Genomic DNA, 15,870 nt, shown 5'->3' on the forward strand with positions numbered 1-15,870 from the left:
GGGAGAAAATTGATTATGAAAGTAAATTGGCAAAAAATATAAAAACAAACAGCAAGAGCCGTAGAAGGGTAGATAAAAAGAGAGAGAACAGAAGTGAGCATGGAACCCTCGGAGGATGTGACTGGAGAATTAATAATGGGGAACAGGGAAATGGCAGATAATTTAAACCAATATTTTGCATCGGTCTTCACAGTGGAGGACACTATAAACATTCCAAAGATATCAGATAAGTGAGGAGCTATTGGGAGGAAAGATCTTGTAACAGTCTCTATCACAAGGGACAAAGTATTTGACAAACTAATGGGACTAAAGGCAGACAAGTCGCCAGGACCTGATGGCCTGCATCCAAGGGTTTTAAAGTAAGCGGCTGCAGAGATAATGGAGGCATTGGTCGAAATATTCTAGAACTCACTGATTTCCGGGAGGGTCCCAGTGGATTGGAAAACCGCTAAAGTGATGCCACTGTTCAAGAAGGGAGAGAGACAAAAAGCAGGAAACCATAGGCCAGTCAGCCTAACATCTGTTGTTGGGAAAATGCTAGAATCTATTATTAAGGAAGAAGTAGAAAAGCTTAACGCAATCAGAGTCAACATGGTTTTGTGAAAGGGAAATCATGTTTGACAAATTTGCTAGAGTTCTTTGAGGTTATAACAAGCAGAGTTGATAAAGAGAAACTGGTAGATGTAGTGTATTTGGATTTCCAGGAGGCATTTGATAAGGTGCCACATAAAAGGTTATTGCACAAGATAAGAGCTCATGGTATTGGGGGTAATGTATTAACACGGATTGAGGATTGGTTAACACACAGAAGACAGACAGAGTTGGGATTAATGGGTCTTTTTCAGGTTGGAACAACATAACTAATGGAGTGCCACAATGATCAGTCTTAGGGCCTCAATTATTTACTATCTGTATTAATGACATGGAGGAGGGGGCAGAGTGTAATGTATCCAAATTTGCTGATGATCCAAAAATTGGCGGATGGGCATGTTGTGATGATGACATAAGGAATCTGCAAGGGGATATAGACAGGTTGAGTGAGTGGGCAAAAACTTGGCAGATGGAGTTTAATGTAGGAAAGTGTGAGGTCATGCACTTTGGTAGGAAAAATCAAAAGGCAGATTATTATTTAAATGGAGAGAGACTCCAAAAAAGTACAGCACGGAGGGATCTGGGTGTTCTTGTGCACGAAACACAAAAAGTTAGCATACAGGTGCAGCAAGTAATTAAGAAAGCAAATGGAATTTTGGCCTGTATTGCTAGGGGGGTGGAGTTTAAAAGTAGGTAAGTCTTGTTACAACTAGTACAGGGTGTTGGTGAGGCCACACCTGGAGTACTGTGTACATTTTTGGTCCCTGTATTTAAGAAAGGATATACTGGCATTGGAGGCAGTTCAAAAGAGATTCACTAGGCTGATTCCTGGGATGAAGGGGCTGACCCTTCAAGAACGGCGAAACAGGTTAGGCCTTTATTCATTAGAGTTTAGAAGAATGAGGGGTGATCTTATTGAAAAGTACAAGATTCTGAGGGGGCTTGACAGGGTAGATGTTGAGAAGATGTTTCCACTAATGGGAGAATCTTGAACTAGGGGACATAGTTACATAATAAGGGGACACTCATTTAAAACTGAGATGTGAAGGAATTTCTGCTCTCAAAGGGTAGTGAATATCTGGAATTCTGTACCTCAGAGTTAGAAATATAGAAACTAGAAGCAGGAGTGGGCCATTCGGCCCTTCGAGCCTGTTCCACCATTCAATATGATCATGGCTGATCCTCTATCTCAACGCCATATTCCTGCTTTGTCTCCATACCCCTAATATCCAAAATTTATCAATTCCTTTCTTGAATATACTCAGTGAACCGGCCTCCACTGCCTTCTGTGGTAGAGAATTCCACAGGTTGACCACCCTCTGAGTGAAGAAATTTTTCCTCATCTCAGTCCTAAATGGCCTGCTCCGTATCCTGAAACTGTGGCCCCTGGTTCTAGACTCCCCAACCAGGGGAAACACCCTCCCTGCATCTAGTCTGTCTAGCCCTGTTAGAATTTTATACGTTTCAATCAGGTCCCCTCTCATTCTTCTAAACTCTAGTGAATACTGGGCCAGTCAAACCAATCTCTCCTCATACGACAGTCCTGCCATCCCCAGTATCAGCCTAGTGAACCTTCACTGCACTCCCTCTATGGCAAGTATATCCTTTCTTAGGTAGGGAGACCAAAACTGCTCGCAGGTGTGGTCTCACCAAGGCCTAGTATAACTACAGTAAGACATCCCTATTTCTAAACTCAAATCCTCTTGCAATGAAGGCCAACATACCATTTGCCTTCCTAATTGCTTGCTGCACATGCCTATTTACTTTCATTGACTGGTGTACAAGGACACCCAGATCCCCTTGTACATCCACATTTCCCATTATATCACTATTTAAATAATACTCTACTTCTCTGTTTTTCACACTGAAGAGTATAACTTCACATTTATCCAAGTTATACTCCATCTGCCATGTGTTAGCCCACACACACAAAACTTGTCTAAATCGTCCTGAAGCCTCCATGCATCCTCCTCACAACCCCACCCAGTTTTGTGTCATCAGCAAACTTGGAAATATTGCATTTGGTTCCCTCATCGAAGTCATTTATATAAATTGTGAATAGCTGGGGCCCAAGCACTGATCCCTGTGGTACACCACTAGTCACCGCCTGCCACCCAGAAAAAGACCCATTTATTCCCACTCTCTGTTTCTGGTCTGTCAACCAATTCTCAATTCATGCCAGTATATTACCCCTGATCCCATGTGCTTTAATTTTGCCCACTAGCCTCTTATGTGGGACCTTATCAAAAACCTTCTTGAAATCCAAATACATCACATCCACTGGTTCTCCCTTATCTATTCTGCTGGTTACATCCTCAAAAAAACTCCAGTAGATTAGTTAAGCATGATTTCCCTTTCATAAACCCATGCTGACTTTGTCTAATCTGGTTAATGATTTCCAAGTGTTCTGTTACCACATCTTTTATAATAGACTCTAGCATTTTCCCCACTACTGATGTTAGGCTAACTGGTCTGTAATTCTGTTTTTTCTCTCCCTCCTTTTTTAAATAGTGGGGTTACATTTGCAACCTTCCAAGCTGTAGGAACTGCTCCAGAGTCTAAAGAATTTTGGAAGATGACCACCAATGCATCCAATATTTCCAGAACCTGGGATTGAGGCCTTTGGATTTTTCAGTCTTTAACCCCATTAATTTCTCTAGCACCATTTTTTCACTAATACTGATTTTCTTCAATTCCTCCCTCTCGCTAGACCCTTGGTTCCCTAACATTTCTGGGAAATTATTTGTGTCCTCTTTTGCGAAGACAGAACCAAAATGTATGTTCAATTCTTCTGCCATTTCTTTGTTCCCCATTATAATTTCCCCTGTTTCTAACTGTAAGGGACCTACATTTGTCTTTGCTAATCTTTTTCTCTTCTCATACTTACAGGAGTTTTTAATGTTCCTTGAAAGTTTACTCTCATATTCCATTTTTCCCTTCTTGATCAATCTTTTTGCCAAATTCTAAACTGCTCCCAATCCTCAGGCTTTCTGCTTTTTCTGGCAATTTTATATGTCTCCTCTTTGGATCTAATGCTATCCTTAATTTCTTTCGTAAGCCATGATTGAGCCATCTTCCTTGTTTTACTTTTGCGCCAGACAGGAATGAATAATTGTTGTAATTCATGCATACGTTCCTTAAATATTAGCCATTGCCTAACCACTGTCTACCCTTTTAGTAAGGTTCCCCAATCCATCATTGCCAACTCGCACCTCATACTCTCATAGTTCTCTTTATTTAGATTCAAGACCCTAGTTTCAGATTCAACTTCTTCACTCTCCATCCCAATGAACAATTTTATCATTTTATGGTCGCTCTTCCCCAACAACAAGATTGTTAATTAATCCTTTCTCATTGCACAATACCCAGTCTAGGATAGCCTACTCTCTAGTTAGTTCCTCAACGTATTGGTCTAAATAACCATCATGTACACACTCCAGGAAATCCTCCTTCACAGTATTATTGCTAGTTTGATTTGTCTAATCTATATGTAGATTAAAGTCACCCATGATTACAGTTGTACCCTTATTGCATGCATCTCTAATTTCCTGCTTAATGCCTTCCCTTACATCTCCATTACTGTTTGGGGGCCTATAGACAACCCCCAACAATGTTTTCTGCCCCTTGGTGTTTCTTATCTCCACCTAAACAGATTCCACATCATGATTTTCTGAGCCAATATCCTTCCTCACTACTGCATTGATTTCCTCCTTTAGTAACAATGTTACCCCACCTCCTTTCCCTATTTGTCTTTCCTTCCTAAATATTGAATACCCCTGGATGTTCAGTTCCGATCCACGGTCACCCTGCAGCCATGTCTCCATGATTGCAACTCTATCATAACCGTTTATATCTATTTGTGCTGTTAAGTATTAAAAGAGGAGGTAGATAAATTTTTTGAAATATCGGGGAGTTGAGGGCTATGAGGAGCTGGCATGAAAGGGGAGTTGAAGCCTGGGGCAGATCGGCCATGATCTTACTGAATGGCAGGGTAGGCTTGAGGGACAGAATGGCCTACTCCGGCTCCTATTTCTTATGTTCTTATGTCTTAGGATACAGGGCAGACCATTTAGGACTGAGATGAGGAGAAACTTCTTCACTCAGAGGGTGGTGAACCTATGGAATTCTCTTCCATAGGAGGCTGTGCAGGCCAAGTCACTGAATATGATTTAAGAAGGAAGTAGATAGATTTCTGGGCTCTAAAGGAGTATGGGGAGAGCATGGGAGTAAGGTGTTGAGATAGAGGATCAGCCATGACCATGTTGAATAGTGGAGCAGGCTTGAAGGGCCAAATGACCTATTCCTGCTCATATTTTCTATGTTTCCATGTAACACGTAACACAGTCTGTGCTCCGTTAGCTGATTTCAGTTGAGGTTCTCTAAATGGCCGCTGTGTCTCCAGGCCCTGCTCCAGATCCCCATCTAACCGTTCCCACTGCTGTGTGGATATTGAATGAAGAGGAGATCAGGTGGCACGTTAAGACTACATTCCAGGGTCAAATAAGGAAGAAAGACTTGCCTTCATGTAGCACTTTACATGATCTCTGGACATCCTAGCTCGTTTTGCATCTAATGAAGGTGATGGTGTAGTGGTATTGTCGCTGGACTAGTAATCCAGAGACCCAGGGTAATGCTCTGGGGACCTGGGTTTGAATCCTGCCATGGCAGATAGTGGAATTTGAATTCAATAAAATTCTGGGAATTAAAAGTCTAATGTCATAAAAACCCATCTGGTTCACTAATGTCCTTTGGGGAAGGAAATCTGCTGTCCTAACCTGGTCTGGCCTACATGTGACTCCAGACCCACAGCCCCACAGCAATGTGGTTGACTCTTAAATACCCTCGGAAATGGCTGAGCAAGCCACTCAGTTCTCAAGGGCAATTAAGGATGGGCAAATGCAGCAAACAGCGATGCCCACATCCAATGAAAAAAAGTGTCAAACTTTGCCCTCAATCTCACATACAACGGTTTTTCCCTCTTCACACCACTACTGGAGTAGCAGTACAGCGTGAAGAGGATGCAGCTGTAGAGGATTAGAAGCTTCTGAGATTATAAAACTACCTCTATATGGAATGGTTCTGCAGAGCAGTTTTTGTGCAGAACACTCTTCACGCTCTAATGGAAAATGACCTCAAAGAGTCTGTGCCTAATGTGCTTCTTTCTAGAAAAAGTAGTGTGTGCAAATTTAGATTACATCAAACAAATATTTCCAGAGCTACCCTCAATCCACTTACATGTTCTACAGACACTCGACTGGTAAGAATTTCCACATGGTTTATTTGGGACAAGAGGAGCATTATGAACTGCTGTGCTGAAGCAGTGTGTGCTGGACCCACTGCTCTGAACGTGAGATCAGAGACCCATGTACCATCCATTTCTCTCAGTTACTCACGTCCCCCTCATATATTCTGCATACAGGGAACATGCGCAGGTGATCCTGTCCCCAAACCACCCATTAATAAAGTGCAAGGAGGGGCTGTTCATTTATAAAAGAGGAGAAAAATGACTCCCACCAGTTTAAACTGAGGAACTCACTATATGCAGAAGTCAAGTGACATTCCATTCTATTACATTACTGGACTATTACATTCCAGTCTATTTGAGTTATTGATGCCTTTTTAAGAATTCATTCTTGGGACATGAGTATCACTGGCAAGGCCAGTATTTATTGCCTGACCTCGAGAAGGTGGTGGTGAGCGACCTTCGTGAACACAACTGAGTGGCTTGATAGGCCATTCCAGCAGTTTTTTTTATTTGTGAATGGGATGTGGGCTTCGCTGGCTGGGCCAGCATTTATTGCTCATCCCTAATTGCTCTTGAGAAGGTGGTGGTGAGCTGCCTTCTTCAACCGCTGCAGTCCATGTGGTGTAGGTACACCCCGAGTGCTGTTAGGAAGGGAGTTCCAGGATTTTGACCCAGCGACAGTGAAGGAACGGCGATATATTTCCAAGTCAGGATGGTGAGTGACTTGGAGGGGAACTTCCAGGTGGCGGTTCTAGATCCGGTTCTTGTCCTTCTAGATGGTCGTGGGTTTGGAAGGTGCTGTTGAAGAAGCCTTGGTGAATTCCTGCAGTGCATTTGCAGATGGTACACACTGCTGCTACTGTGTGTCGGAGGTGGAGAGAGTGAATGTTTGTGGATGTGGTGCCATTCAAGCGGGCTGCTTTGTCCTGGACGGTGTCAAGCTTCTTGAGTGTTGTGGGAGCTGCACTCATCCAGCTGTGGGGAGTATTCCATCACACTCCTGACTTGTGCCTTGTAGATGGTGGACAGTCTTTGGGAGTCAGGAGGTGAGTTACTCGCCACACGATTCCTAGCCTCTGACCTGCTCTTGTAGCCACAGTATTTATATGGCTTGTCCAGTTCAGTTTCTGGTCAATGGTAACCCCCAGGATGTTGATTGTGGGGGATTCCATGATGCTTGACACTTGAGGCCCGAATGCTACTTGCCACTTGTCAGCCCAAGCCTGCATATTTTCCAGGTCTTGCTGCATCTGGACACGGACTGCTTCAGTATCTGAGGAGCTGTGAATGGTGCAATCATCAGTGAACACTCCCACTTCTGACCTTATGATGGAAGGAAGATCATTGATGAAGCAGTTGAAGATGATTGGGCCGAGGACATTACCCTGAGGAACTCCTGCAGTGTTGTCCTGGAGCTGAGATGACTGACCTCCAAAAACCACAACCATCTTCCTTTGTGCTAGGTATGACTCCAACCAGGCTGCAAGAAACTCACCTGGCCAACATATGACTCCAGACCCACAGCAATGTGGTTTGGCTCTTAAATGACTCTTGAATCATCCCTGGGTACGTCCTGTCCCACCAGCAGGACAGACCCAGTAGAGGTGCGGCACAGTGATATACAGTTAAGAGGGAGTTGCCCTGGGAGCCCTCAACATTGACTCCGGACCCCATGAAGTCTCATGACATCAGGTCAAACATGGGCAAGGAAACCTCCTGCTGATTACCATGTATCACCACCCCCCAAGCTGATGAATCAGTGCTCCTCCATGTTGAACATCACTTGGAGGAAGCACTGAGGGTGGCAAGGATGCAGAATGTACTCTGGGTGGGGGGGCTCAATGTCCATCACCAAGAGTGGCTCGGTAGCACCACTACTGACCGAGCCCTAAAGGACATAGCTGCTAGACTGAGTCTGCAGCAGGTGGTGAGAGAACCTACAAGAGGAAGAAACCTGCCTGGCCTCATCCTCACTAACCTGCCTGCCGCAGATACATTGATCCATGACAGTATCAGTAGGAGTGACCGCCGAGTAGTCCTTGTGGAGACGAAGTCCTGTCTTCACATTGAAGATACTCTCCTTGTTGTGTGACATTCTAAATGGGATAGATTTCGAACAGATCTAGTAACTCAAGACTGGGCATCCATGAGACACGGTGGGCCATCAGCAGCAGCAGTATCGTACTCGAACACAATATCACCTCATGGCCCGGCATATCCCCCACTCTACCATTACCATCAAGCCAGGGGATCAACCCTGGTTCAATGAAGAGTGTAGGAGGGCATGCCAGGTGCAGCATCAAGCATACCTAAAAATGAGGTGTCAACCTGGTAAAGCTATAACACAGGACTACTTGCATGCCAAAGCAATCCCACAACCAACGGATCAGATCTGAGCTCTGCAGTCCTGCCACATCCAGTCATGAATGGTGGTGGATGATTAAACAACTCACTGGAGGAGGAGGCTCCATAAATACCCCATCCTCAATGATGGAGGAACCCAGCATATCAGTGCAAAAGATAAGGCTGAAGCATTTGCTACAATTTTCAACCAGAAGTGCCAAGTGGACAATTCATCTCGGCCTCCTCAGGAGGTCCCCAGCATCACAGATGCCAGTCTTCAGCCAATTTGATTCACTCCACATAATGTCAAGAAACAGCTGAAGGCACTGGATAGTGCAAATGCTATGGGCCCTGACAATATTCCAGCAATGGTACTGAAGACTTGTGCTCCAGGATTTGCCATGCCCCTAGCCAAGCTGTCCCAGTACAGCTACAACACAGGCATCTACCCAGCAATGTGGAAAATTGCCCAGGTATGTCCTGTACACAAAAAGCAGGATAAATCCAACCCAGCCACTTACCGCCCCATCAGTCTACTCTCCATCATCAGTAAAGTAATGGAAGGGGTCATCAACAGTGCTATCAAGTGGCACTTGCTTAGCAATAACCTGCTCACTGATGCTCAAGTTTGGGTTCTGCTAGGGCCACTCAACTCCTGACCTCACTACAGCCTTGGTTCAAACATGGACAAAAGAGCTGAACTCCCGAGGTGAGGTGAGAGTGACTGCCATTGACACCAAGGCTGCATTTGACGGAGTGTGGCATCAAGGAGCCCTAGCAAAATTGGAGTCAGTAAGAATCAGGGGAGAATGCTGCACTGGTTGGAGTTATATCAAGCACAAAGGAAGATGGTTGTGGTTGTTGGTGGTCAGTCATCTCAGCTCCAGGGCATCCCTGCAGGAGTTCTTCAGGGTAGTGTCCTCGGCCCAAACATCTCTAGCTGCTTCATCAATGACAGACCTTCTTTCCATCATAAAGTCAGAAGTGGGGATGTTCGCTGATGATTGCACAATGTTCAGCACCATTCACGACTCTTCAGATACTGAAACAGATCATGTCCAAATGCAGCAAGACCTGGGCAATATCCAGGCTTGGGCTGACAAGTGGCAAGTAACATTCATGTCACACAAGTGCCAGGCAATGACCATCTCTAAGAGAGAGAATCTAACCATCGCCCCGTGAAGTTCAATGGCATTACCATTGCTGAGTCCTCCACTATCAACATCCTGGGGATAACCATTGACCAGAAACTGAACAGGACTATCTGTAGAAATACTGTGGCTACAAGAGCAAGTCAGAGGCTAGGAATCCTGTGACGAGTAACTCACCTCCTGACTCCCCAAAGCCTGTCCACCATCTACAAGGCACAAGTCAGCAGTGTGATTGGATACTCCCCACTTGTCTGGATGAGTGTAGCAACACTCAAGAAGCTTGACACCATCCAGGACAAAGCAACCCGCTAGATTGGCACCACATCCACAAACATTCACTCCCTCCATCACCGACACAAAGTAGCAGCAGTGTGTACCATCTACAAGATGCACTGCAGGAATTCACCAAAGGCTCCTTAGACAGCACCTTCCAAACCCACGACCACTACCATCTGGAAGAAAAATGGTAGCAGATACATGGGAACACCACCACCTGGAAGTTCCTCTCCAAGTCACTCACCATCCTGACTTGGAAATATAGTCGCTGTTCCTTTACTGTCACTGGGTCAAAATCCTGGAACTCCTTCCTTAACAGCACTGTGGATGTACCTACATCACATGGACTGCAGTGGTTCAAGGCGGCAGCTCACTATCACCTTCTCAAGTGCAACTAGGGATGGGCAATAAATGCTGGCCCAGCCAGCAAAGCCCACATCCCGTGAACAAAGTTTTAAAAAAGCACTTCTGAAGTGCAGTGAATACTGCAATGAGGGAGCCAATTTACTACAGCAATGATAATATGGCCAGACCATAATTTTTTAGTTGTTGATTGAGGGATAAATATTGGCCTGGTCACCAGAGGAACTTCCCTGCTCTTCTTCAATTAGGGGAGATCTTTTACCTTCCACTGAGGGAGCATATGGGACCTCGGTTTAATGTTTCATCTGAAAGGCAACACTTCTGACAGCTGAGCAGCGCTCCCTCGGTCCTGCCCCTCCGACAGCTGAGCAGCGCTCCCTCGGTCCTGCCCCTCCGACAGCTGAGCAGCGCTCCCTCGGTCCTGCCCCTCCGACAGCTGAGCAGCGCTCCCTCGGTCCTGCCCCTCCGACAGCTGAGCAGCGCTCCCTCGGTCCTGCCCCTCCGACAGCTGAGCAGCGCTCCCTCGGTCCTGCCCCTCCGACAGCTGAGCAGCGCTCCCTCGGTCCTGCCCCTCCGACAGCTGAGCAGCGCTCCCTCGGTCCTGCCCCTCCGACAGCTGAGCAGCGCTCCCTCGGTCCTGCCCCTCCGACAGCTGAGCAGCGCTCCCTCGGTCCTGCCCCTCCGACAGCTGAGCAGCGCTCCCTCAGGACTGCACAGAGAGCATCAACTTAGATCACATGCTCAAGTCTCTAGAGTGTGGCTGGAACCCACAACCTCTTGACTCAGATGGGAATGTTAAACACTGAGCCACAGCTGACACCTAACCATGCTCTCATGTGATGAATGGCCACTTGAATAAAGTAATGGAGAGCTGCTGTCAATAGATTGAACTCAAAGATCACACATTTAGGAATAGACGAAGAGATGTACAGTCATGGTTCTCAGGTTGCAATTAACCTTCAGCATTCAGGGGATGAATATAAATGATTGAGCTGAACTGTCACTGTTTCCGATGTCAAAAGACCCTTGATAATTGTAACAGTTACTGAGCAATCTTATGTGATTTTTACTGCTAGGTCCCACTAACTCTATCCCTCATGCCTAGACACTTTATTCTGGCGTCCCCCTCGCTCTCACTCCCAAGGATTGCACTACCTCACACTGAGACTCCCACATTATATGGTGGGGTTGATTTATTCCTCCCCTTGCACGCTGGATGTTTTCAGGAGACCAACCTTTGATAAGATTGTTATAAGCATTGGCCCAGCTGTTTCGATGGCCAGTTGTAAGGATCCCGATTGGCTCCTTGTTTGTCTGGAGTGATGAGTGCCAGATCTTCTCCAACTGCATGTAAATCTGGTCCACAGTCAGGGGGCTGCCATCACTGTTATATACAAACAGCTCAAAAAACTGCAAAATACAGAAAGGATTCATTAACTTCAACTTGGAATTGAAGGGAATAGAACAGAACGTCCCAAGGATCAACCCTTTGGTACTGGGTGGAGATAACATTCAGCCAGGGCCATGATCACCATCGAAAAACCTCTGCCAGAAAGGCTGCACATGCGGACACGAGGGTGAGGGCATTATTGTGATGCCCGCAACAGTCAAATAGGCTGCCATTTTCTGACACTGACTCAGTATCTCAGTTCACACATGATGAATGGTCTCTTGTGTAAGGTTCTGGAAAGCAATCACTATTCAATCGAGCTGCTCAACCCTATCCTGTAACACCTTTGTTAGTATGTTGGGATAAGGAATAATATGTTAGGATACAGTCCATGAGTAATTTTAGAAATGATATGTGGTGAGTATAGAGTGGCTTGGGAGGAACAGGTGACTTTGGTCGCATTATTCCCAAAGTTCTCCCACCTCATGTCTAGGTCTTTTGTAGACTCAATAATAGAGATTGAACATAAAAACAAAAGAAACAGGAACAGGAGTAGGCTATTTTTCCCCTCAGGCTTGCTTCCGCATTCAGTAAGATCATGATTGATCTGACTGTGGCCTTAACTCCATTTTCCTGTCCAACTCCCATAACCCTCGACTCCCTCGTCAATATAAAAACCTAACTCAGTCTTGAATAAATTCAATAACTCCAACATCCACTGCTCGCTAGGGAAGAGAATTCTTAAAGACTAGCGACCCTCAGAGAAGAAATTCCTCGTCATCTTTGTCTTAAATAGGAGACCCCTTATTTTGAAACTGTGTCCCCTAGTTCTAGATTCCCCCACAAGGGGAAACATCCTCTCAGCTTCTGCCGTGTCAAGCCACCTCAGAAGCTTATATATTTCAGTAAGGTCACCTCTCATTCTTAAATGCCAGCAAGAACCTCACCTGGAAGTTGTGCACGACTGTTATGTATGTTGGTTTTTTAGTCTGACTGTAGTTGACGACAGAATCACTTTTGGGGCCGGGGATGCGACAGGACGAGAGGATCTGGTAATACTGGTTCATGCAGAGTGGGTTCCCACTCAGAGTCTCCACAGGAAGGGTCTCACTGCAGCAACAAGAGGGAAAAATCTTCATTTATTCAGTCTTATCCACAACACAGAGGGGTTACAATGAGCACAACAAATTTAAAATTCTCATCCTTGTTTTCAAATCCCTCTATGGCTTTGTCCCTTCCTCCCCTGTAGCCTCCTCCAAGCCCACAACCCTCCAAGATCTCAAATTCCTCGCCTGTTGAGCATCACCCCATTATTAGTGGCCGTGCCTCCAGCTGCCTGGGCCCTAAATCCTGGAATTCCCTCCCTAAATCTCTCCACCTTTCCCTCCTCCTTAACATCTACCTTTTGACCAAGCTTTTGGTCACTGGTCCTAATATCCCCTCATGTGGCTCGGTGACAAATTATGTTTGATATCGTTCCTTGGGTGTTTTACTATGTTAAAGGTGTTAAATAAATGCAAGTTGTTGTGGCTTTAAGGGGATCTGGAAGAAATATTTTATACAGATGGCAGCAGTGATCCTGTGGCAAGCGGCTCAACAGATTTCTCCTTGTTCCCTCAATGTGACCCAAATTTTTAATTCCTCTCTGGCCACGGGGGCAGTGCCAGAGGACTGGAGAACAGCTAATGTGGTTCTGCTATTTAAGAAGGATTGTGGAGATAAGCCAGGGAACTACAGGCCAAGGGAACTACAGGCCAGTGAGTCTCACATCAGTGGTAGGGAAACTATTGGAGAAAGTTCTGAAGAAGGGAATCTATCTCCACTTGGAGAGGCAAGGTTTGATCAGGGATAGTCAGCATGGCTTTGTCAGAGTGAGGTCATGCCTAACAAATTTGATTGAATTTTTTGAGGAGGTGACCAGGTGTGTAGATGAGGGTAGTGTAGTTGATGTAGTTTATATGGATTTCAGCAAAGCCTTTGACAAGGTCCCACATGGGAGACTTATAATGCAAATGCACATGGGATACAGGGTAATTTGATAAGCTGGATTCAAAATTGGCTTAGTTGTAGGAGACAGAAGGTGATGACAGAAGGATGCTTTAGTGACTGGAAGCCAGTGTCCAGTACCGAACCACAGGGATCTGTGCTGGGTCCCCTATTATTTGTCATTTATATAAAACGACATAGATGACTATGTGGGAGGTAGGATTAGTAAGTTTGCAGATGACATGAAGATTGGCCGGGAGGTTAACAGTGAGGTTGAGTGTCTTGGGCTACGGGAAGATATAGACGGGATGGTCAAATGGGCAGATGGAATTTAACCCTGAAAAGTGTGAGGTGATACACTTTGGAAGGAGTAATTTGACAAGGAAGTATTCAATGAACAGCATGACACGAGGAAGTTCTGAGGAACAGAGGGACCTTGGCGTGTGTGTCCATAGATCTCTGAAAGCGGAGAGGCATGTTAGTGGGGTGGTGAAAAAGGCATATGGAACACTTTCCTTTATCAATCGAGGCATAGATTGCAAAAGTAGGGAGGTCATGTTGGAGTTGTATAGAACCTTGGTGAGGCCACAGCTGGAGTAGTGTGTGCAGTTCTGGTCACCACATTATAGGAAGGATGTGATTGCACTGGAGAGGGGGCAGAGGAGATTCACCAGGATGTTGCCTGGGATGAAACATTTAAGTTATGAAGAGAGGTTGGATAGACTTGGGTTGTTTTCGTTGAAGCAGAGAAGACCGAGGGGCGACCTGATCGAGGCGTACAAGATTATGAGGGGCATGGACAGGGTGGATAGGGAGCAGCTGTTCCCCTTAGTTGAAGGGTCAGTCACGAGGGGACATAAGTTCAAGGTGAGGGGCAGAAGGTTTAGGGGGTTGTGAGGAAAAACTTTTTTTACCCAGAGGGTGGTGATGGTCTAGAATGCACTGCCTGGCAGGGTGGTGGAGGCGGGTTGCCTCATATTCTTTAAACAGGACTTGGATGAGCACTTGGCACGTCATAACATTCAAGGCTACGGGCCAAGTGCTGGTAAATGGGATTAGGTAGGTAGGTCAGGTGTTTCTCATGTGTCAGTGCAGACCCGATGGGCCTCTTCTGCACTGTGATATTCTGTGATTCTGTGTGTGTGCAATCGCCTCATCTACAATGCCATAGGTCCTTGCTGTTAGTCATGCTGCTCAGTTAACATCCACATTAATTGTCAAATGTATATTACTCACCAGCTAATATAAAAGCAAAATACTGTGGATGCTGGAAATCTGAAATAAAAACAGAAAATGCTGGAAAAACTCAGCAGCAAAAACTGGCAGCATCTGTGGAGAAGGAAACAGAGTTAAAGTTGCAGGTTGAATATGACTCTTTTTCAGTTCTGAAGAAGTCATATTCGACTCGAAATGTTAACTGTTTCTTTCCACAGATGTTGCCTGACCTGCTAAGCTTTTTCAATGCTTTCTGTTTGTGTTACTCATCAGGTCCCTGGCGAGCACAAGGCTTACACTGATTATCCCTCAGTTTAATGATACATTGTCATTCTGCACTTACTTGTCAATCATAGTTTTAAAATCCAGAACACCAGAGATCAACTTGGCAGCAAACCTAGAAGAGAGCAAAGACAGACATCTGAATTCAACATCAACAAGCCAGTCTGGACCAGGAGCAAAGGCTGCTTTTCACTGTCTATAGCTGTGTTATTCATTAACGTTTAATGTGGCCCTTCAGAAGGGGGGAGAAGCATGGAGAATGAAAAGATAGTGACTTTGTTTTCTAAGTTAAGTTTAAACACCTGCAAGAAATTCACCTGGAAGTTGTACACAACTGTTATATGTGTTGGTAAGGGCCACATTCCCAAGCCCTAAAATTCTCCACAGCCAAAGAAGTATTTTTGATTTGTAGTCATTGTTGTAATGTAGGAAATATGGCAGCTAATTTGCACACCGCAAACTCCACAAACAGAAATATGATATATGATTGGGTTAGCTGTTTTATTGATGTTCGTTGTGGGATAACGATCAATACTGAGAAGAACTCCCCTGTTCTTCTTCAAAATAGTGGCTGTGGGATTTTTTATATCCACCTGAGAGGCAGACAAGGGCTTTGCCATCTTTCTAATGTCTCATCAGAAAGATGGCAAAGCAGCATTCCCTCAGTACTGACACTGGGAATGTATGCCTGGATTAAAAGCTCTCAAGTCTCTTGGAGTTGGATACGAACCTATGACATTCTGACTCAGTGGCTGGTGTGCTACCCAAGAGAGTGATTTGTGTCAGAGCTGAGGCCGGGAAGAGGCAGCAGCAGCCAAATGGATTGTCACAATCTTTGTTCTGATAAAGCCCTTAAACTCGAGTGACTGAGATGAGGATGAAGGGACAGGTGATGGTTTGGAGGCAGAGCGAAGGCAATCTGTCCTTGAGAAAGGGAGTATGGGATCATCTTTACCCCAGAATAGCAGGGAAATTTAACCCCTGCAGGAGAAAACACAGCTATGGACACAGTGAAGGTCAGATAATTT

At 45.3% G+C, this 15,870-nt stretch overlaps 1 protein-coding gene across 4 annotated transcripts in view; it reads right to left on the reverse strand.

Moving 5' to 3' along the window:
• The window catches only part of LOC144685558 (carnitine O-acetyltransferase-like), a 45,767-nt gene that overhangs the window by 19,110 nt on the left and 10,787 nt on the right, over nucleotides 1–15,870 (reverse strand). For all 4 annotated transcript variants that reach the window (XM_078550193.1, XM_078550191.1, XM_078550192.1 and 1 more), the window contains 3 exons: nucleotides 14,904–14,957; nucleotides 12,307–12,469; nucleotides 11,205–11,379 (listed from right to left, as the gene is read on the reverse strand). In XM_078550193.1, the coding sequence (XP_078406319.1) occupies nucleotides 11,205–11,379; nucleotides 12,307–12,469; nucleotides 14,904–14,957 (392 nt within the window). The remainder of the gene's footprint in view (nucleotides 1–11,204; nucleotides 11,380–12,306; nucleotides 12,470–14,903; nucleotides 14,958–15,870) is intronic.

Source organism: Cetorhinus maximus, chromosome 10 (genome assembly GCF_964194155.1).
Source record: "Cetorhinus maximus chromosome 10, sCetMax3.hap1.1, whole genome shotgun sequence".
Lineage (NCBI taxonomy): Eukaryota > Metazoa > Chordata > Chondrichthyes > Lamniformes > Cetorhinidae > Cetorhinus > Cetorhinus maximus.